The sequence below is a fragment of the Lissotriton vulgaris genome, chromosome 5 (genome assembly GCF_964263255.1).
Source record: "Lissotriton vulgaris chromosome 5, aLisVul1.2, whole genome shotgun sequence".
NCBI lineage: Eukaryota > Metazoa > Chordata > Amphibia > Caudata > Salamandridae > Lissotriton > Lissotriton vulgaris.
Genome location: NC_141693.1, coordinates 35,378,842 through 35,400,651, shown reverse-complemented (window position 1 = coordinate 35,400,651; position 21,810 = coordinate 35,378,842). Strand labels below are relative to the sequence as shown.

Below are 21,810 nucleotides of genomic sequence, written 5' to 3'. Positions count from 1 at the left end.
TGTATCTTCGGGGAGGAAAACAGATAACTCGAAGGTTATAGTCAATCTTGGCAGGCAGCAGGCTGAGCTGAGCACGGAGGGCCGCGCTAGAAGTAAGTCAGAGTTCACGGGTACGGGGGCTGCTTGGGCAGAGGCCCTCGCAGTCAGAAGCCAGAAAAGAGGCTCGGTGGCAGAGATTCAGGGCCTACTTTCAGCCAGGCTGAAAAACGTAGGAGTACACTTCAAAAAGACGTTGGCATAGCATACTTAGGAACGGACCATCAAACCCATTCATGGTGGGTCTGAAAGAGGACAAGTTAACGTTGGACGCAAATGTATTTGCGTCTTCATAGCTGGTACAGGAGGGAAGTTACATGCACTTTTAACTCGTACATGGAGTCGGTGGGGTACTCGCTAGGGAACACAACATGACCATAAAATTTATATTACCTCAACCTTACTGGACAACCTCGCCAACCTTGGACTCGAACAACTTGTTAACACCCCCACTCATCACGCAGGCCACACACTCGACCCCATCTTCACCTCCAGCAAATATATCTCCTTCAGTCACACCACAGTTCTCCATTGGACGGACCACAGCTGCGTTCACTTTGTCTACAAAAAGACCACAACCCACAACCATCCTCAACCCACTCTACGAAGAAACTGGAACAAAATCACCATCGACCAGATCTCCTCTTCGCTTCTTCAAAACCCCCCCACCCACTCTTCGAACCCCAACCAAGCAGCCATTAACTTCACTCAATGGCTAACCAACAGCGCCGACAACTTAGCACCTTTGAAAAAACGTCAACACAAACTAGACCGCAAAAACGCTCCCTGGTTCAACGATGATCTTAAGAAATCCAAGAAACTCTGTTGCTCCCTCGAGAAGGCCTGGAAAAAAGACCCGAACACCAGCACCAAGGAGGCCTTCAAAAACGCCACCCGCACACACCACCAACTGATCCGGACTGCCAAGAAAGCTGCACTTAAAGACCGACTAGACAACAACGCCCACAAAAGCAAGGAATTATTCAACATCATCAAAGAATTTACCAACCCCTCTGCCAACTCCAACGACATCACTCCCTCTCAAACCCTTTGCGACTCCCTAGCCTCGTTCTTCCACGACAAAATCGCAGACATCCACAACAGCTTCGACAACCAACCCAGAGACCAACCCTCACAACCTTCTGTCGTACCCTCACCCCCCTCGAACATCCTCAACGACTGGAACCCTATCTCCACCGAGGACACCATCCGCCTGATGAACACCATTCACTCTGGCTCCCCTACAGACCCATGCCCTCACCACATCTTCAACAAAGCAGACTCCATCATAGCACCTCACCTCCGGGACGTCATCAACTGCTCCTTCAACTCCGCCACCTTCCCGGAAAGCTGGAAACACGCCGAACTCAGCGCCCTTCTGAAAAAACCCACAGCCGACCCCACCGAACTCAAAAACTACTGCCCCATCTCGCTCCTACCTTTCCCGGCCAAAGTCATCGAGAAAGCTGTCAACAACCAGCTCGCCGCCTTCCTCGAAACCAACAAATCCCTCGACTCCTCACAGTCCGGCTTCCGAGCCAAACACAGCACTGAGACCGCCCTCATCGCAGCAACAGACGACATTCGTACTCTACTGGACAATGGAGACACAGTCGCCCTCATCCTCCTTGACCTCTCCGCAGCCTTCGACACAGTCTGTCATAGCACCCTCATACAACGCCTCAGAAACATCGGAATCCAAGGAAAAGCACTGGAATGGATCTCCTCGTTCCTTGCCGGAAGAACTCAAAGAGTCCGCCTCCCACCATTCAAGTCAGAGGCCACTGAAGTCTCTTGCGGAGTTCCACAAGGATCCTCACTCAGCCCCACCCTCTTCAACGTATACATGAGCCCCCTCGCGACCATCGCACGCCAACACAACCTCAACATCATCTCCTACGCTGATGACACTCAACTGATCCTCTCACTCACCAAAGACCCGACCACCGCCAAAACCAACCTACATGAAGGAATGAAAGAAGTTGCCGAGTGGATGAAGCACAGCCGTCTGAAACTGAACTCAGACAAAACAGAAGTCCTTATCTTAGGTACCTCTCCCTCTGCCTGGGACGACTCTTGGTGGCCAGAGGCCCTTGGAAAAGCACCCATCCCGACTGACCACGCACGGAACCTAGGCGTCATCCTGGACTCCTCTCTCTCGATGAACAGACAAGTCAACGCCGTTTCATCATCTTGCTTCAACATTCTTCGCATGCTCAAAAAAAACATTTCGCTGGATCCCCACCGAAACCAGAAAAACGGTCACCCACGCACTGGCCACGAGCCGCCTAGACTACGGGAACACCCTATACGCCGGCACCACCACAAAACTTCAAAAAAAACTCCAACGCATCCAGAACGCATCAGCCAGACTCATACTAGACATCCCGCGCAACGACCACATATCTGGTCACCTGAAAGACCTCCACTGGCTCCCCGTCCATAAGAGGATAACATTCCGCCTCCTAACCCACGCACACAAAGCACTTTACGAACTTGGACCCGAATGCCTCAACACTCGACTTTCCTTCTACACCCCCCCCCCGCCAGCTATGCTCCTCCAACCAAGCCCTTGCCACTGTACCTCGCATCAACAAGACTAATATGGGAGGAAGATCCTTCTCCTACCTGGCAGCTAAAACCTGGAACTCACTTCCCACTCACCTTCGCCTCACTCAGAACCATCTAGCATTCAGAAAGCAACTGAAAACTTGGATATTCGACAAGTAATTCCCCACCCCATCAAGTGCCTTGAGACCCTCTGGGTATGTAGTAGAAAGCAACTGAAAACTTGGATATTCGACAAGTAATTCCCCACCCCATCAAGCGCCTTGAGACCCTCTGGGTATGTAGTGCGCTATATAAATTATTTGACTTGACTTGACTCTGAGTGATAGGTGTAGCTTGGGGCACTCACTCCTCTGAGTGTTAGGTGTGACTTGGGGCTCTCACTCCTCTGAGTGTTAATGGTCCCTTGGGGCCTCACTCCTCTGAGTGTTAGGGGTGACTTGGGCATCTCACGCTTCTGAGTGTTAGGTGTGACTTGGGCATCTCACTCCTCTGAGTGTTAGGTGTGACTGAGGGCTCTCACCCCTCTGAGTGTTAGGTGTTACTTAGAGCCCTCGCTCCTCTGAGTGTTAAGGGTGACTTGGAGCTCTCACTCCTCTGAATGTTAGGTGTGACTAGGGCATCTCACTCCTCTGAGTGTTAGGTGTGACTTAAAGTTCTCACTCCTCTGAGTGTTAGGTGTGACTTGGGCATCTCACTCCTCTGAGTGTTATGTGTAACTTGGGGCTCTCACTCCTCTGAGTGTGATTGGGGCTCTCACTCCTCTGAGTGTTAGGTGTAACTTGGGGCTGTCACTCCTCTGAGTGGGATTGGGGCTCTCACTCCTCTGAGTGTTAGGTGTAACTTGGGGCTCTCACTCCTCTGAGTGGGATTGGGGCTCTCACTCCTCTGAGTGTTAGGTGTAACTTGGGGCACTCACTCCTCTGAGTGTTAGGTGTGTCTTGGGGCTCTCACTCCTCTGAGTGTTAGGTGTGACTTGGGGCTCTCACTCCTCTGAGTGTTAATGGTCACTTGGGGCCTCACTCCTCTGAGTGTTAGGTGTAACTTGGGGCTCTCACTCCTTTGAGTGTTAGGTGTGACTTAGAAGTCTCACTCCTCTGAGTGTTAGGTGTAACTTGGGGCTCTCACTCCTCTGAGTGTGATTGGGGCTCTCACTCCTCTGAGTGTTAGGTGTAACTTGGGGCTCTCACTCCTCTGAGTGTGATTGGGGCTCTCACTCCTCTGAGTGTTAGGTGTAACTTGGGGCTCTCACTCCTCTGAGTGGGATTGGGGCTCTCACTCCTCAGAGTGTTAGGTGTAACTTGGGGCTCTCACTCCTCTGAGTGGGATTGGGGCTCTCACTCCTCTGAGTGTTAGGTGTGACTTGGGGCTCTCACTCCTCTGAGTGTTAGGTGTAACTTGGGGCTCTCACTCCTCTGAGTGGGATTGGGGCTCTCACTCCTCTGAGTGTTAGGTGTGACTTGGGGCTCTCACTCCTCTGAGTGGGTTTGGGGCTCTCACTCCTCTGAGTGTTAGGTGTAACTTGGGGCACCCACTCCTCTGAGTGTTAGGTGTAACTTGGGGCACTCACTCCTCTGAGTGTTAGGTGTGACTTGGGGCTCTCACTCCTCTGAGTGTTAATGGTCACTTGGGGCCTCACTCCTCTGAGTGTTAGGTGTAACTTGGGCATCTCACTCCTCTGAGTGTTAGGTGTGACTTAGAGCTCTCACTCCTCTGAATGTTAGGTGTGACATAGAGTTCTCACTCCTCTGAATGTTAGGTGTGACATAGAGTTCTCACTCCTAGGAGTGTTAGGGGTGACTTGGGCATCTCACGCTCCTGAGTGTTAGGTGTAACTTGGGGCTCTCACCCCTCTGAGTGTTAAGGGTGACTTGGAGCTCTCACTCCTCTGAATGTTAGGTATGACTTGGGCATCTCACTCCTCTGAGTGTTAGGTGTGACTTGGGCATCTCACTCCTCTGAGTGTTAGGTGTAACTTGGGGCTCTCACTCCTCTGAGTGTGATTGGGGCTCTCACTCCTCTGAGTGTTAGGTGTAACTTGGGGCACTCACTCCTCTGAGTGTTAGGTGTGACTTGGGGCTCTCACTCCTCTGAGTGTTATTGGTCACTTGTGGCCTCACTCCTCTGAGTGTTAATGGTCACTTGGGGCACTCACTCCTCTGAGTGTTTGGTATGACTTAAGGCTCTCACTCCTCTGAGTGTTAATGGTCACTTGGGGCCTCACTCCTCTGAGTGTTAATGGTCACTTGGGGCCTCACTCCTCTGAGTGTTAGGTGTAACTTGGGGCTCTCACTCCTCTGAGTGGGATTGGGGCTCTCACTCCTCTGAGTGTTAGGTGTGACTTGGGGCTCTCACTCCTCTGAGTGTTAGGTGTAACTTGGGGTTCTCACTCCTCTGAGTGGGATTGGGGCTCTCACTCCTCTGAGTGTTAGGTGTGACTTGGGGCTCTCACTCCTCTGAGTGGGTTTGGGGCTCTCACTCCTCTGAGTGTTAGGTGTAACTTGGGGCACACACTCCTCTGAGTGTTAGGTGTAACTTGGGGCACTCACTCCTCTGAGTGTTAGGTGTGACTTGGGGCTCTCACTCCTCAAAGTGTTAATGGTCACTTGGGGCCTCACTCCTCTGAGTGTTAGGTGTAACTTGGGCATCTCACTCCTCTGAGTGTTGGGTGTGACTTAGAGCTCTCACTCCTCTGAATGTTAGGTGTGACATAGAGTTCTCACTCCTCTGAATGTTAGGTGTGACATAGAGTTCTCACTCCTCTGAGTGTTAGGGGTGACTTGGGCATCTCACGCTCCTGAGTGTTAGGTGTAACTTGGGGCTCTCACTCCTCTGAGTGTGATTGGGGCTCTCACTCCTCTGAGTGTTAGGTGTAACTTGGGGCACTCACTCCTCTGAGTGTTAGGTGTGACTTGGGGCTCTCACTCCTCTGAGTGGGATTGGGGCTCTCACTCCTCTGAGTGTTAGGTGTAACTTGGGGCTCTCACTCCTCTGAGTGGGATTGGGGCTCTCACTCCTCTGAGTGTTAGGTGTAACTTGGGGCTCTCACTCCTCTGAGTGGGATTGGGGCTCTCACTCCTCTGAGTGTTAGGTGTGACTTGGGGCTCTCACTCCTCTGAGTGTTAGGTGTAAATTGGGGCACTCACTCCTCTGAGTGTTAGGTGTAACTTGGGGCTCTCACTCCTCTGAGTGTTAATGGTCACTTGGGGCCTCACTCCTCTGAGTGTTAATGGTCACTTGGGGCACTCACTCCTCTGAGTGTTTGGTATGACTTAAGGCTCTCACTCCTCTGAGTGTTAATGGTCACTTGGGGCCTCACTCCTCTGAGTGTTAATGGTCACTTGGGGCCTCACTCCTCTGAGTGTTAGGTGTAACTTGGGGCTCTCGCTCCTTTGAGTGTGATTGGAGCCTTCACTCCTCTGTGTGTTGCGAGTAATTGGTTAGGCCCAGTCTCTCTATTTTAGTTCTGGTTGGCGGGCAGCTCTGAGCCCTCTGTGTGTTTGGTGCCTTCGTGTTTGTGGCACCTACTGATGCTCGGTGGGAGCGATTGAAAGGTCCCTCCTGCTCTCAATGCTTTAGGTGATAATAGTGGCCATGGTTGGTCTTCCTGGTGATTTCCTGTTGTAGGATGATGATTAGTAGAGTCTCTGGTCCCTTGTGTAGCATTAATATGTACTTTAGTTGTTGAGAAAACAATTCCTGATTGAAGCGATCAGTAAACGATGTCCTCGCTTTTATCAAGAGTGTCATGCCTGTACAGCGGCTGAGCCTGCCACCGCCAGCGGGCGGGCAGTGTAGTAGGTCGGGTGATTGGCTTCCCTTTCCTCAGTGTGTTGTAAATCTGCGTCTTGGAAGGCATGGTTTGGATGGTTCTTGCTCCTCTGGGGTTGGGTGGCTCTTTATTGGAAGGGCTTATTTAACTGTTCCTTCTTTGGGTTTTGAAGGGGTTGTTTGGATGGCTCATGCTCCTCTCTGTATTGGAAGTAGGTGGGCTGCTGTGTGCCTGAAGGGGTATCCTTGAGCTGAGGAGGTGTGAGCCTTGTCATACCTAGTGCCTTGTGGGACTACTTGAAAAGCCAGGTCGTCAGGTTCTTGCAGAATGCAAGAAGTGAGGTGGCTCTTATATGTACTGGCAGGACATTCTATGCTTTAGAACGGATGTAGCAGAAGGCTTGATCGCTGGATCTGGGTTTGTGCATGCATGTGATGTGTGCAAGTAGGATTGCAGATGAGCGGAGGTGTCTGGATGGGTGGTGAAAGCAGATGTGATGATTGAGGTATGCTGGGCCAGTGTTTTGTAGTGCCTTGAAAGTGTGAGTGTGGAGTTTGTATTGTGCTCGTTGGTGAATGGAGAGCCTGTGGAGCTCCTTCAGATGTGGTGTGACGTGAGTTTGGTTTGTTGCGAGTGCGGCGTGGGATGTTGAGAGTGACTCTGGCCTGCGAGTTTTCAATGGTCTGCAGCCTCCTGGTGAGTTTTTGTTGATCCCGGCATAGAAGGTATTCTATTAGTCCAGCTTATTTGTGACCAGGGCTTGCTTTTAAATTTGCAGAGTGCATCTACGTTTGAATTTGTTGTGTGGGGTGGTCAGTAGGATATGTCTAAGCAGCATTCTGGGCTTGATGGGAGGTTTCTTCATCTGCATGTTTGGTGGTAATCGTGGCCTTCCAGTGAGATGTTTATGGATGTGGTTGTCGGACTCCTGCTGTTTTGAGTTGCCTAAAAGTGGTTGCCTGGTTCCTAATTCTCAATGTATCCTGGGTGGTTGTCGGCCTCTGGATCCTCTGTTCTTGTGCTCCGTTGATGAGCTCCCACATCTTTGTACAGAACATTTGGCATGGAAAGTGCGTGTCCGCATAAGGTAGTGGTTGCTGGGTTCCTATCATTCTGTGTGTTGGCCATCGTTGATGTGCCCCATATACATCATCTTTTGGAGGGAGCGTCTGCTCCTTTGTGTGTGCTGTGGTGGTCAGGCTACATGTGAGGCACCCCTTGGTAAAATCCCACTGTTTGTGTGAGCAATTTGCTTGGCAGTTTTCTTTTCAGGGTTTGTGTGTGTATGAGGGGCATAGTTGTTACTCTTCTATTCTTTTGAATGAACCTGTGTGTGTGTTCAGCAGGGCATAGTTGTTGCCCTTCTATTCTTTTGTGTGTATTGAGACTGTGTGTGATAGTGTGTGTATGTGTGTCACTGTGTGTGTGTGTGAGTGTGTGTGTGTTCAGCAGGGCATTGTTGTTGCCCTTCTGTTCTTTTTTGTGTGAGTGTGTATTTGTTTGTGTGTGTGTGTGTGTTCAGCAGGGCATAGTTGTTGCCCTTCTATTCTTTTGTGTGTGAGTGTGTGTGTGTGTTCAGCAGGGCATAGTTATTGCCCTTCTATTCTTTTGTGTGTATTGAGACTGTGTGTGATAGTGTGTGTATTTGTGTGAGTGTGTGTGTGTGTTCAGCAGGGCACAGTTGTTGCCCTTCTGTTCTTTTGTGTGTGAGTGTGTATTTGTGTGAGTGTGTGTGTGTTCAGCAGGGCATAGTTGTTGCCCTTCTATTCTTTTGTGTGTATTGAGACTGTGTGAGAGTGTGTGTATTTGTGTGACTGTGTTCAGCAGGGCATAGTTGTTGCCCTTCTTTTCTTTTGTGTGTGAGTGTGTATTTGTGTGAGTCCGTGTGTGTGTTTAGAAGAGTGTAGTTTTTGCACTTCTATTGCTTTGTGTATATTGAGACTGTGTGTGAGTGTGTGTATTTGTGTGAGTGTGTGTGTTTTCAGTAGGGCATAGTTGTTGCCCTTCTATTCTTTTGTGTGTATTGAGACTGTGTGTGATAGTGTGTGTATTTGTGTGAGTGTGTGTGTGTTCAGTAGGGCATAGTTTTTGCCCTTCTATTCTTTTGTGTGTGAGTGTGTGTATTTGTGAGTGCACATGTGTGTGTGTGTTTAATTGGGCAAAGTTGTTGTCTTTCTATTCTTTTCTGTGAGTTGAGAATGTGTGTGAGATTTTGTGCACTTGTGTGAGTGTGTGCTTAGTAGGTCATAGTAGTTGCCCTTCAATTCTTTTGTGTGTATTGAGACTGTGTGTGAGTGTGTGTATTGGTGTGTGAGTGTGTGGCATGATTTTCCTTGTTCTTCTCTTCTGTTGAGCACGGGTGTTGGCACTCTGAGTGTTGTGGGTTATTTTGCTGCTTGAGATATGTTGACCGTGGCTCGTCCATGGTAGTATTGCAGATGTTTCCACACAGCTCTCCTCCCACAGGTGTCGGGGGCTTGTGATAAAACTCAGCCGTTGCCAGAGAGCCCCAGCTGTCTGAGGTGTCCCCTGTCTCCTGTGTGTACTTGTCCGTATGTCTGTCTGTGTGTTCTCATCCATTGGTTTGTCTCTCCCTCCTCTCCGACAGCTCTTCTGTTAAACAACCCGGCCTATCAGCTATTCCTCTCCACGTACTCTCAGCCAATAGGAGGCCCTGGCTGCCCACCGGACCGGGCCAAACCAATCAACAGTGATGGTAAGAGAGGCCATGCTCTGAGAGAGAGCGCCCCTACATGCCACTCCTTCTCTGCTGGCCTTTCTTCCCCAGACCTCACGATTACCTTTCATCGCCATGTGTCTTGTGTCTGTGTCCAGTTATGTTGTCTGCCCATGTCCAGAGTCCTGCTAACAACTGTTTTCTCCACTCTCTACCCCCACTTCCTGCATGCTTAACACCATAGAGTCTGTCCTCTTAGCACTGCAGCGTGTCCAGCATTGGACAAGATGGCAGCACTCCCTTGTAACCAGTCGTGGCACGCATGACTCACGTGGGCAGTTCACACAGGGGTTCACGCCGGGATCACGGGGGGGGGGTTAAAAAAAATTAAAAAAGAAAAACTTACCGGGTCCCACACCGCCTCCACTCCTGGCCATTCCTGCGCCCGCGTTTTCCTGCTGCTTTCTTGCTTTCCAGGAACAGGAAGCAGGCATCCTCCCTCCCCTCCCCTAAGCCAATTACAACGCTTCAATGGCAGCGTTGTGATTGGTGTGGGCAGCACCCAGCTGGCGCCTGTAGGTAGGCCATTTTCTCTATGAGCTGCATGCAGCCTACATAGAGAAAAGCCAGAGTGCGCACAGCCCATAACATTGGGCAAGCCACGCCTTCCGATCCGCCCACCTGCAACCAGGCATACCATTATGCTTTCTCGCAGCACGAGAAGCAGAAAATAAATTGGTATTTAAAATCTCATTTTATGTTTCTGCTTCTCACGCTGCAAGAAAGCAGTGTGGCAACGCTCCTCCGCCCTAATGGAGGAGCCGCCCTGCTTGTAATCTGTGAGTGCTCGATAAAGCACAGAGTGCCCGTACCACAGACATCAGCCAATACTTCATTGGGACTTGTCCAACTCGGCAGTGGTTTGCGACATATAAAAGTAGCTTCCCCAGCTCTGGGACACTTCAGTGGAAGTAACCACGTGCTCTATAAATTACTTTATCATTATTATTATTACTGGGGCTGTAGAGTGCCAGAGAGCTGAGGGTCTCAGGATCCTCTGTCGCTGTGATAACCTGAACATAGCACATGGTGCCACAATACAGATCTCAACGGGGTAGGTATGGTCGCTCCAGGTCATCCTGTAGTGCTACAGACGGACACGCTAGATCGAGAGCTTTGTAGTAAAGCAGTCACTGCCGAAGAGCACGCACTGGGGCATGAGGGTCCGACTAGGGCCTTCAGCCGCACGCCCCACATCTGGACACAGCACTGCGGTGAGCCTGCGAGGATGCTCTGATGAGTCTCCGAAGAGCCTGGTGAGCTAGCAATGAAGGCGGCCATTTTGTATTGTACATGTGGGTGTTTTACAAAGGATGGCAGCGGAATGGATGACGCACACAAAAGATGGTCAAGCAGGGTTGGGTGAGTGTAAGGAGGCAATAATGAATGAACAAATGAATGAATGAATGAATGAATGAATGAAACCTGGATGGTGGAGGAGAAGCAGAAGGATGAGCGATGGCTTTGTGTTGCGATTTGCGAATAATGTCCGACAGGCTCTGATGGCAATCCACTCCACTGCCCAGAATGTAGAACAGCCCAGCCAAGGAGAACCTTCCAGGTAGAACAAAATACTGGATAGAAAGCGGAGTGGGAAGTAGAGAGAGAAATGAATCACATACCAAGGTCTCCTTCAGCACCGCTCGTGCATCCCACGTCAAGATTGACATCAATGTTAACCAATAAATGCTGTCTGGGAAGGGGCGGCCCCTGTATGCAAAGGAAGAGCATACATGTATTTAGTAATATTAACTAACGTATGAAGCCTGCAAAGATGTTAGTCTGCCACAGTCACCTCCCCGCTTCAAGATGGAGGACCTCGGTGTACCTAAGAAGAACTGCAGGAAGCCAGTAAAACAACCAGCAAGCAAACCAAGGAAGCTGTGCAAGCGGGCATGACCGGGGCAAAGGGAGCACTGCTATATGGCAACGCCAAACCGAAGGCCAGGAGGCAAAGCCAGGTACACAGGTGAAGATCAAGAATACCAAGGGAACCGAAGAGGAGGAAAATAACAAACATGAGAGACAAGACAGAGAACAAAGTGACAGCAAGTAGAGAACCAATGCACCTTGGAACATTGCAAAGTATGTCAATAATGCCACTGCCTGTCTTGGCCTGGAAGTCTCACTTCTTAATCTTAGGGGCATATTTACAAACATTTAACGCTGCAGTAGCGTACATTGGTTAACGTTACAGCGGCTTTTGTTTAGTGCCATATTTAAAAGTTGGAGCAAAGTCCAGATAGCTGCATTTTTTCAGCGTTAACGTGCATTTTTCCTCAGACCACTTCTGTTAGCATGACTTACCAAAACCGAGATGCAAGTTAGTTGTTCCCGTGGAAAAACTCCCTCAAAACACGCAACTCAATATTTACAAGGATTTCCTTGTACGTCGCTAAAAAAGAAAAACTGCTGCTAAGTCCCATTAGAGGCAGTTTTATATGTCAGAAATTAGCTGGTATTAAAAATCGTGCAAACACACTTGGGACTTCATTTAAGAGGTTTTGGTGCAGGACAGCTCTGCAGGGAGCCTCGCTGCGCTGTCCTGCAACGAAACAAAAGGGCAGGAAGGCGCACTATCAATAAGAGAGGGCACATCCCTGTCTTTTTCCTCTACGTTGGCGCACAATGCGTGACATGCGCCAACACAGGCCCCCTTGTGCCACTGTGCAAGGGTCCTGTGTTGCAGAGCTGAATGAAGTTGTGCAGGAAGGGACACCTTCCTGCACACAATCAATCAATCCAGGTGATTTCCTCTTTCTCTGTGTGCTGTAGAATGCTGCACACAGAGAAAAAGGAAATAAAAGAGGACAAATGAAAACATTTATCCTTTTGAGCCTTCCAAACGCCACCCTTGGAGTGGTTTTAGATTCTGGCGTATTTCCAGGTTTACGGTTTCTCGTAAACCTGGGAATGCTTCAGACTCATGGGTTTTGGGTGTGAACGCCCACCGCAACACCCATGGAGCGCCCCTTTTAAGCAGTTTTATGCGTGAAAGGGACACATATTTACAAGGCCATGAAAAGCCACGAAAGTGGCTTTATGTGGCCTTGTAAATATGCTGTGACCCATTGTGCCACTGGATCGTCAAAAAGGTTACGTTCCAACGGTGCTGAAGTGCCACTTTGGATAAATGAAGAACTCCCACAGTTCATTACAAATGGGGGTGGGATCGCACGCCACTCACACACCAGCGGGATCGCCCCTAAGGACTGTGGTCAGTGTAGTTCGTATTCCGCGATGTATCTTCTTTCAGTTATCTATTATCTTTGCTTTCTTCGCCATCCCTGTACACGTGTTTCGGGGTATTTACCCCTCATCAGCAGGGATTAGGCCATCATCTTATCTTCTGGGGTTGGCCACAGTTCATCCTTAATTAGGTCAACAACACCATGGACTTCCTGCCATTGCAGCTAGAAGTACCAAAGAGATCACCACCACCAACCCGTCATGCTTCACTCACCTGAACAACTGCTCCGTTCCCTTTGGGTGATGACTGGATCTGATCCCCTCTAAGTGCTGACTATGGTAGACTGGAACGTCAGCAACAGGAAGCTGTAGACTCTCCAGAGCTGTCTTGAACAGTGGAAGAAGGAGAGACGCATAACCAGTCAACCTTAAATTAGGAAATCTGCCGTCTGAGGAGTCACATCCGGGGGCCGCCCGGACTCCACACCAGATGACCACGTCACAGTGGAGCCATCGTCACTGGAGGAGCGTTCAGGCAAGTGTTGCAATCTTGTCTCTGAGTGCAATCACGCATCCTTGCCGCCGCATGCAGTGTCTTCGATGCCTGCTCCTCCTACGCCACCCTGTACGACTGGCTCTGCAAATGACAGCTTGTTGCGCAGACCCTTCACTCCCTTTCCGCAGCACCGGCGCCCAGTAGATTCCAGCCAGGTCCAGACTTGTACAGCAGCATCAAAGAATCATGTGTCACCATCTGAGACCACTCGTAGCCTTGCCGGGAAGAAGAAGGACTATTTGATGCCCAACTCTTAGAGGCATCGATTAACCACTAGAAATGACGCCCTCTGCCACTGCACCCCATAGTGTAGTCAGGGAAGAAAAGTACTGTTGCATTATCCACTTTCAGCTCTCCCTAGCTTGCATATCTCCCTCAGGACAGCTTCATGATCCCTGAAGGAGGCAAAAGAGAAAGGGTCTGGGACCTTTCACCGGCGGCGGATGGCTTGCTGGCACTCGATGGGCCCGCTCCACTACAAAGAAAAGGGAGAGAGTACCTGCTTGCAGTAGGTCACGCAACCATGTCTCAGTATAAGCAACTGCATCAGCCCCTTCTGTTCCCTCGGGCAGACCCACCACCTGCACGTTGTTCTGCCCGGAGCAGCCCTCCACATCCTCCGCTCTTCTTTCTAGTGACTTCACACGTGCCATTAGCTGCTGTATCTCTAATGCTTTAGTCCGGGTAATAGGGTGGACTTCAGCCATTTTTTGCTCAAAGTCATGTACCTTGTCAGTCAGCTTGCGATGATCTACGTGCTCCAGGGTGAAGTCACCTGTGATTTTGTTGATGTGGCCCTCAAGGCAAGTGCATGTTTGTACTAGGAAGGTAGGTATTCTCTCCACAGCTGTGAGCACAGAGTCCAGTTGGAGTCCAGGGTGTCCGCTGTCACCTGCCCCAGCAGCCAGCGACCCCCAGCTGCTTGGTCCACCAGGCGGCCCATTGTTGCACCCGACTCCCAGGCATTATGTATGACATGCAGTGCAGTGCAGCATGGCCAGCCGGCCCCTCTCCTGCAGTCAAGTGAATGCTAGCCAGGAATCTTCGTTCAGGCAGCACCGAGGGAAATCCCCCATACACCCAAAAGCACAAGAGTATGGGGCGGTAAAAGGCAGCACCACCCGGTCACCTCCTCTAACAGTGGCCACCCGGTTATGTGTTCCCAGTGCTCCTTTGAGTGACAGCAGATCAAGCTGTGTGCCCAAGGACCTGGGCAACAACCGACCTCGTACCCTAGGCACCCACCACCATCAACAGCCGATATCAGCAACTGGAGCCAGTTATTGTAGTCCCCCATCAGTCTTGTGCGGTGTCCTAGATGATGTGGGTCTGCCGCAGCAAGGCATGGTGTGCGCCAACCACAGGCACTAGGCATGAGCCCAACACAACCCCCTGGCCTCCTCCGCTCCCTGTCCTCACCTGGACATCGACACCCGGGCTCCCTCCGAATCTGTGACTCAGCCGGCAGGATCCTCAGTAAGGCTGGATTTCAAAAGCCTGGGTATATCAGTCGCCACAGAGTCTGTGGGGAACCTCCCGAAGCAGGTGATGCACAGGGCCCTCTTAGGTGCCAAGTCGCGGCGCTACCACCACACAAGTTCAGCGCAGCTCAGGCACCTCACCCTCCACAGCATCGGCCAGCACCACCCCTCCAGCCTGTGATGCAGAGAGGTGCAGAACTCCATTGGCAATCTCCTCCAAGCACACTGGTGTAGTGGTGGCACGTGTTATGCAATGCAGACCTGCCCAGATCAGTGCGCAAGAGCACCTCTACCGATCACATCTCCAAGGGGCACCAGGCAGTCTTCTCACACAGGTCAGCAATGTGTCTCCATGCGACCTGCCAGACTTCGCCACCAGATAAGGGCAATCACAGATGCCTCAATGTATACTTCCGCGACCCACAGGCTCGGGCCCGACACGGCCTGCCTCTGCCATCAGGCCGCAGTGACTCCACAGCACTGGCGCCTCCCACTCCGGGTCTCAGTTGCAGGCCCAGTGAGACCTCCTGGGGACTGTCCGCACTTCCAGGCATCAGCCGCCATGGTTTTGCAGGGATGGTGCAATCAAAAGTGCTGCATAACAGTTTTTCCCCAGTGATGCGCCACATTTTAATAAATGAGGTCCTGATTCTGCATTTTCACTTCCGCTGGCACTCAGGCTGCTCATCCAGGTTTTTGAGGGTTCAGGGGGGGTTTGAACTTAGTCCTGGATACTCGATTCGGCATTCCTGTGGGGGAGGCGGAGTTGTTCCCTAGAGGTGTCTTTGTAAGCCCTTTTTGCCTCTAGAGGATGAAAAGTGATGTTGGGTTGACTAACGTGAATTTTTGTGCCGCTAATTGGCCGTCCGTCACTTTTTAACGCTAATGTGTATTTTTCTATCCCCTTGACGCTAGTGTTAGCGACAATTTTCCTAGCCACTAGCTAATCCTAACGCCATGTATAGGCGTCTTGTAAATATGTCACAAACATAGCGTTAGGATTTGGCATTCAGCAGCGGTAAAAACAATTGCAGCTAATTAATGTCAAAACTGCAAAGCAGCAATTCTTGTAAATATGCCCCTCAGTGTTTCTATATGTCTTGGCGCCTCAGCCTCCAAAGGCAGGTCCGCCACTGTCTTAAAGGAGAATACCAGGATGACCTTCTGACTACAGTTCTCAAACCCCCCATCCCCTGCTGATGCAGACAAGATGTTTGTGATAGAAGAGTGATAGAAGCATGCACGTGTGGGTATCTGAGAGAGAGGGCTCTGAAAGGAATGTGAAGGACGACAATTCCGTGTGAAAAATGAAGCTAAAGACAGATTTTATCACAGAGTTGGCCATTGTAAGGCAGATGAGTGGGAAAGTATTTACACGAATGGCATTTCGGAAGGATTAGAAGAATTTTAATATTGTTGCATACGTGAATGGACCTTCCCAATGGAAGAAACATTCCGAACCCGTTGACCATTGTCATGTAGAAAGCGTGCAAGTTCAGCAAATAAAGCAGATGTTCAGAGAGTTCACTGGGTCGGTCATGTAAGTGAATGGAAAGATGGCGATGGCAAAAAGAGACACATTTCTAAAGCCATCGAAGAGTCAACAGGAAGGATGGGAAGATGCCCAGCTGAAGGAATCTCTTCAGAAGGATTACTGAGATGTTCCATAACTTGATGGAACACTTGCCTGATGATGGCCCTTTCTGAACGCATCGATTATAGTCGCTTCTTGGGCTAAAGCAGAAGATAATGACTTGAAAACAAACTGTGCCAAGGGTTTAGCCAGGGTTCTTCAGGGAGCGCAAGGATTACCAACTGGACACCTCTAAAGGTAACTGAAGGATACACCAGTGTCATTGATGAATAAATATATACAAACGTGGAAACCCAATTTACCCTTGTAGGCTTGGGCAGTCAGTAGTTAGGATAAAGAGTAGCTACAAGGGGTTTTGTTCAGAGTCTTACTCAATTATTTTTAGATTCTTGGTTCTAACAATAGAACCCAAAGTATCCTCAGGATAACTTAATGACTTGGTTAGGAACTTTTATCAAATGACAAATTTAAAAAGAAGAAGTAGCACACAGCAAGGAAGGGTGTTTTGTTAAAAAGATTATTTATATTGGTATAAATCACAAAGAGAGAAAATTAATTAAATGGGGACACAGGTTGAACAAAACTATACAAAGACTATTATGAAGAGCAGCAAATATACATTTCAATGACAAATCATAACAGTAAAATCAGCTCCAAAAAATGTATATATAAGGAAACCAAATAAACAAATATATCTAGGTGTCCTATGGCAGAAATGCCTGAGGAGATGATTTTTAGGTCTTAAATTGAAGAGATAAAAAGATTGGTCATGGCATGGACTTAAAATAGTTAGGAGTGGGCAAAGAATTTCGCTCCGCCAGTGGAGTTTGCGGAGTTTTGCTTTCTCCATGTTTAGCACGGAGTTCTGTAAAACTCCGCGAAGCGACGTGGAGCGGAGTTTTTTCTTTGGAACATCTACTCGAGCGGCAGAAAGATGCAGCACCCTTTGGCACGATGATATACACTATGAGAAGGTACTGTTTGAATGGAAAGATGAGCTAGTGAATGTTAACGGTCCTCAGATGAATGAACGCTTGAGTTGATTATTGGCATTCAGAAGGAGCCTCTTGATGACATTAGTCTCTGATGATTGTAATGGAAGTACTATTGAGCACTTGGTTGATATTGACAAATCTGATAATGAAGCATCACTGGGTGTTGCCTTTATGATGATAGACTTGATGATGAGGCATTATTGAGTATTGGCTTGATGATGATCGACCTGAAGAAGAAGCATTATTGGGTGTTGGCTTCATGATGATAGACCTGATGATGAAGCATTATTGGGTGTTGGGTTAATGATGATAGACCTGATGATGAGGCATTATTGTGCGTTGCCTGAATGCTGATCGACCTGATGAAGAAACATTATTGGGTGTTGGCTTCATGATGATAGACCTGATGATGAAGTATTATTGGGTGTTACCTTGATGATGATAGACCTGATGATGACGCATTATTGGGTGTTGCCTGAATGATTATTGACCTGATGAAGAAGCATTATTGGATGTTGGTGTGATGATGATAGACCTGACGATGAAGCACTATTGGGTGTTGCCTTTATGATGATCGACCTGATGATAACACATTATTGAGTGTTGGCTTAATGATGATAGATCTGATAATGTATTATTACTGGGTGTTATCTTGATGATGATAGACCTGATCAAGAAGCATTATTGGCTGTTGGCCTGATGATTAAGCATTATCAAGCGTTGTCTTGATGATGATAGACCTGATGAAGAAGCGTTATTGGGTTTTGGCTTGATGATGATAGGCTTGACGATGAAGCATTATGGGACATTGCCTTGATGTTGATCGACCTGATGATGAAGCATTAATGGGTGTTGACTTAATGATGATAGACCTATTGAAGAAATCAAGAAAACTTCCTAGGGGTCCCACTGATAATTGGTCCTTTTAAACCAACAAAGAAAAAATTGGCACAGAAGCTGAAATATAAAAGTTACATTTTTATTAAACTCAAATGAGTGAGACTACGTCACACAGAAGCCTTAGCAACTGAATGAGGCAGTCTGAGGAGTACAGAAACTGGGGCTTTATATATGATTAGGGTTACATAGTCAGCAAAAATGCAAGGGGCAGTCTTGGCTCATGTAAGCATGCAAAATGACTAAGTTGGGCATACAAGATCTGCTTGCTCAACAAAGTGGGAGGAGAGTTACTTCTCCATACAGCAGCAAAAATAGCCTGACATTTATACTAGAGAAGCAGCTGCATTCTACTAGCTAGGCCAGTGGTTCCCAATCTGTGCGCCGCAGCACCGCACACCACTGGAGTCAAGCTATCCAGGCAGAAGAAGGCTGATAGCCAGAAACCGGTCCTTGGATGCTTGATTCCGGTCTGGGAAAGACATGGCTTGGTAGTTCGGGTTGGACTGTTCCCATGAGGCACAGGGTCTAGGCTGATTTGCATATAGCCATTGTCTGACCTAGGGTGGTGTGGAGTGCAAAAAAAACGATGGATTTAGGCCCAGATCTTTGTACTGGGGTGAATGTAAGACATTGTTCTGCATTCTGTCCATCAACTGTGTTTTTTGCAATTTTCACCCCGAGTGTGCTGGGTATACTCAGACGTGAGTCCCAGGCTCTCCACACCACTTGAGTCAAGCTATCCAGGCTGAAGAAGGCTGATAGCCAGAAACCGGTCCATGGATGCTTGATTCCGGTCTAGGAAAGACATGGCTTGGTAGTTCGCACTGGACTGTTCCCATGAGGCACAGGGTCTAGGCTGATTTGCATATAGCCATTGTCTGACCTAGGGTGGTGTGGAGTGCAAAAAAAACGATGGATTTAGGCCCAGATCTTTTTACTGGGGTGAATGTAAGACATTGTTCTGCATTCTGTCCATCAACTGTGTTTTTTGCAATTTTCACCCCGAGTGGGCTGGGTATACTCAGACGTGAGTCCCAGGCTCTCCACATCACTGGAGTCAAGCTATCCAGGCTGAAGAAGGCTGATAGCCAGAAACCGGTCCTTGGATGCTTGATTCCGGTCTGGGAAAGACATGGCTTGGTAGTTCGGGCTGGACTGTTCCCATGAGGCACAGGGTCAAGGCTGATTTGCATATAGCCATTGTCTGACCTAGCGTGGTGTGGAGTGCAAAAAAAACTATGGATTTAGGCCCAGATCTTTGTACTGGGGTGAATGTAAGACATTGCTCTGCGTTCTGTCCATCAACTGTGTTTTTTGCAAGCGGCACTCCAGTGCGCCATCAAAACTTGTCAGGGGCGCCGCGAAAAGATGTTCACCAAGCACACAGTTTAGGAACCGCTGACTGACAAGAAGGGTAATACCGGGGGTGAAGGTCAGGATGCTGCACACATTATGATACAGACTCTGCATATGATAGTCAAGCCTTTAGTGACTAGAGGCTTGACTATCATATGTAGAGTCTGTATCAGAATGACGTCTGGAAGCTAATTTTTCACGATCTCGGTTGAAGTTGCACTTTTCGTTTCCTAATTTGAATACTAAAACCCCGGCTCTCAATCATATCCTGCAGTTGTTTTAGGTATCTGCTTTTTGTCTCCACCGAACTTAAAGGAGACTTCAACTACCACCTTGAAAACAAACACGACAGCAACACCACCACCCTTCTGGACAACCTGGCCAATCTCGGACTCAAACAACTTGTTGACCCCCCCCACCCATGTAGCCGGACACACGCTCGACCCTATCTTCACCTCCAGCAAGCACATCTTCTTCGATCGCACCACAGCTCTCCACTGGACGGACCACAGCTGTGTTCACTTCAGCTACAAAACCACCCTGACCCACAACCGCCCACAACGTATTCCTCGGAGAAACTGGAACAAAATCACCTCCGACCAACTCCTCACATCACTCAACCAAAACCCTCCCACCCTCTCATCGGACCCAAACCAAGCAGCCACCAATCTCAAGCAATGGATCACCCACAGTGCTGACGAATTAGCACCCCTGAAAAAGCACCAGATCAAATCAGCCAGCAAAAAGGCTCCCTGGTTCAATGATGACCTTAAAAAATCCAAGAAACTATGCAGCACCCTGGAGAAAACATGGAGAAAAAACCCAACCACCGACAACATGTCCACCCTCAAGGCAGCCACCCGCAAACACCACCAACTGATTCGATCCGCCAAGAAATCTGCATTCAAGGATCGTCTCGACAACAACACTCACAACAACAAGGAACTTTTCAACATCGTCAAAGAATTCACCAACCCCACCGCAGCATCTAACAACATCACTCCCTCCCAAGACCTCTGCGATGCGTTATCCTCCTTCTTCTACAACAAAATTTCCGACATCCACAACCGCTTCGAAAATACTCCCAGCGTTCAACCCTCCCCACCCCCCTCAGATCCTACTCCGCCAACTAACAACCTTAGCGCCTGGAACCCAATCACCACTGAAGACACCATCCGCCTAATGAACTCAATCCACTCTGGCTCGCCAACTGACCCCTGCCCCCACCACATCTTCAACAAAGCGGACTCCATCATCGCACCCCATCTCCGTGATGTCATCAAGCTGGAAACACGCCGAACTCAGCGCCCTTCTGAAGAAACCCACAGCAGACCCCTCTGAACTTAAAAACTACCGACCCATATCCCTCCTCCCATTCCCGGCCAAACTCATTGAGAAAGCCGTCAACTGCCAGCTCGCCGCCTTCCTTGAATCCAACAACTCCCTCGATCCATCTCAATCCGGGTTTCGAGCCAAACACAGCACCGAAACCGCCCTCATTGCAGCGACTGACGACATCCGAACACTACTGGACAATGGTGAAACAGTGGCCCTCATTCTACTCGACCTCTCCGCCGCTTTCGACACAGTCTGCCACAGCACCCTTATACAACGCCTCAGCAACATCGGCATACAAGGAAAAGCCTTGGACTGGATCACCTCATTCCTCGCTGGGAGAACTCAAAGAGTCCGACTTCCCCCATTCAACTCTGAGGCCACTGAAGTCATCTGTGGTGTACCACAAGGATCTTCACTCAGTCCCACCCTCTTCAACGTTTACATGAGTCTACTCGCCTCCATCGCGCGTCAACACAACCTTAACATCATCTCTTATGCCGACGACACCCAGTTAATCCTTTCCCTCACCAAAGACCCTAACACCGCCAAAACCAATCTTCACGAAGGCATGAAAGAAGTAGCCGAATGGATGAAACATAGCCGCCTAAAACTCAACTCAGACAAAACGGAGGTGCTCATCCTAGGATCTTCCCCCTCTGCCTGGGACGACTCTTGGTGGCCTTCCGCTCTGGGCACAGCACCCACACCCACAGACCATGCACGTAACCTTGGCTTCATCCTAGACTCCTCTCTCTCGATGTCCAGACAAGTCAACGCAGTCTCATCCTCCTGCTTCAACGTACTTCGCATTCTCAAAAAGATCTTCCGTTGGATCCCCCTCGAGACAAGAAAGACTGTCACTCACGCACTGGTCACGAGTCGACTGGATTATGGTAACACACTATACGCCGGAATCACAGCAAAATTACAGAAAAAACTCCAACGCATCAGCGAGACTCATATTAGACATCCATCGCCAAGATCACATCACCGGACACCTAAAAGACCTCCACTGGCTTCCCGTCAACAAAAGAATTACATTCCGCCTTCTCACCCACGCACACAAGGCCCTCTACAATCTAGGACCCGAATGCCTCAACACTCGACTGTCCTTCTACAAACCCACCCGCCAACTAAGATCGTCCAATCAAGCCCTCGCCGCTGTCCCGTGCATCCGAAAATCCACCATGGGTGGCAGATCCTTCTCCTTCCTTGCTGCCAAGACCTGGAACTCACTCCCCACTCACCTCCGCCTTACTCAAAACCACATCTCCTTCAGAAAAGAACT

At 49.2% G+C, this 21,810-nt stretch overlaps 1 protein-coding gene across 1 annotated transcript in view; it reads left to right on the top strand.

Annotated features, from left to right (window-relative positions):
- The window catches only part of DDR1 (discoidin domain receptor tyrosine kinase 1), a 286,593-nt gene that overhangs the window by 213,162 nt on the left and 51,621 nt on the right, over positions 1 to 21,810 (top strand). The window contains exon 12 of the mRNA XM_086920718.1: positions 8,985 to 9,092. Within this exon, the coding sequence (XP_086776844.1) occupies positions 8,985 to 9,092 (108 nt within the window). The remainder of the gene's footprint in view (positions 1 to 8,984; positions 9,093 to 21,810) is intronic.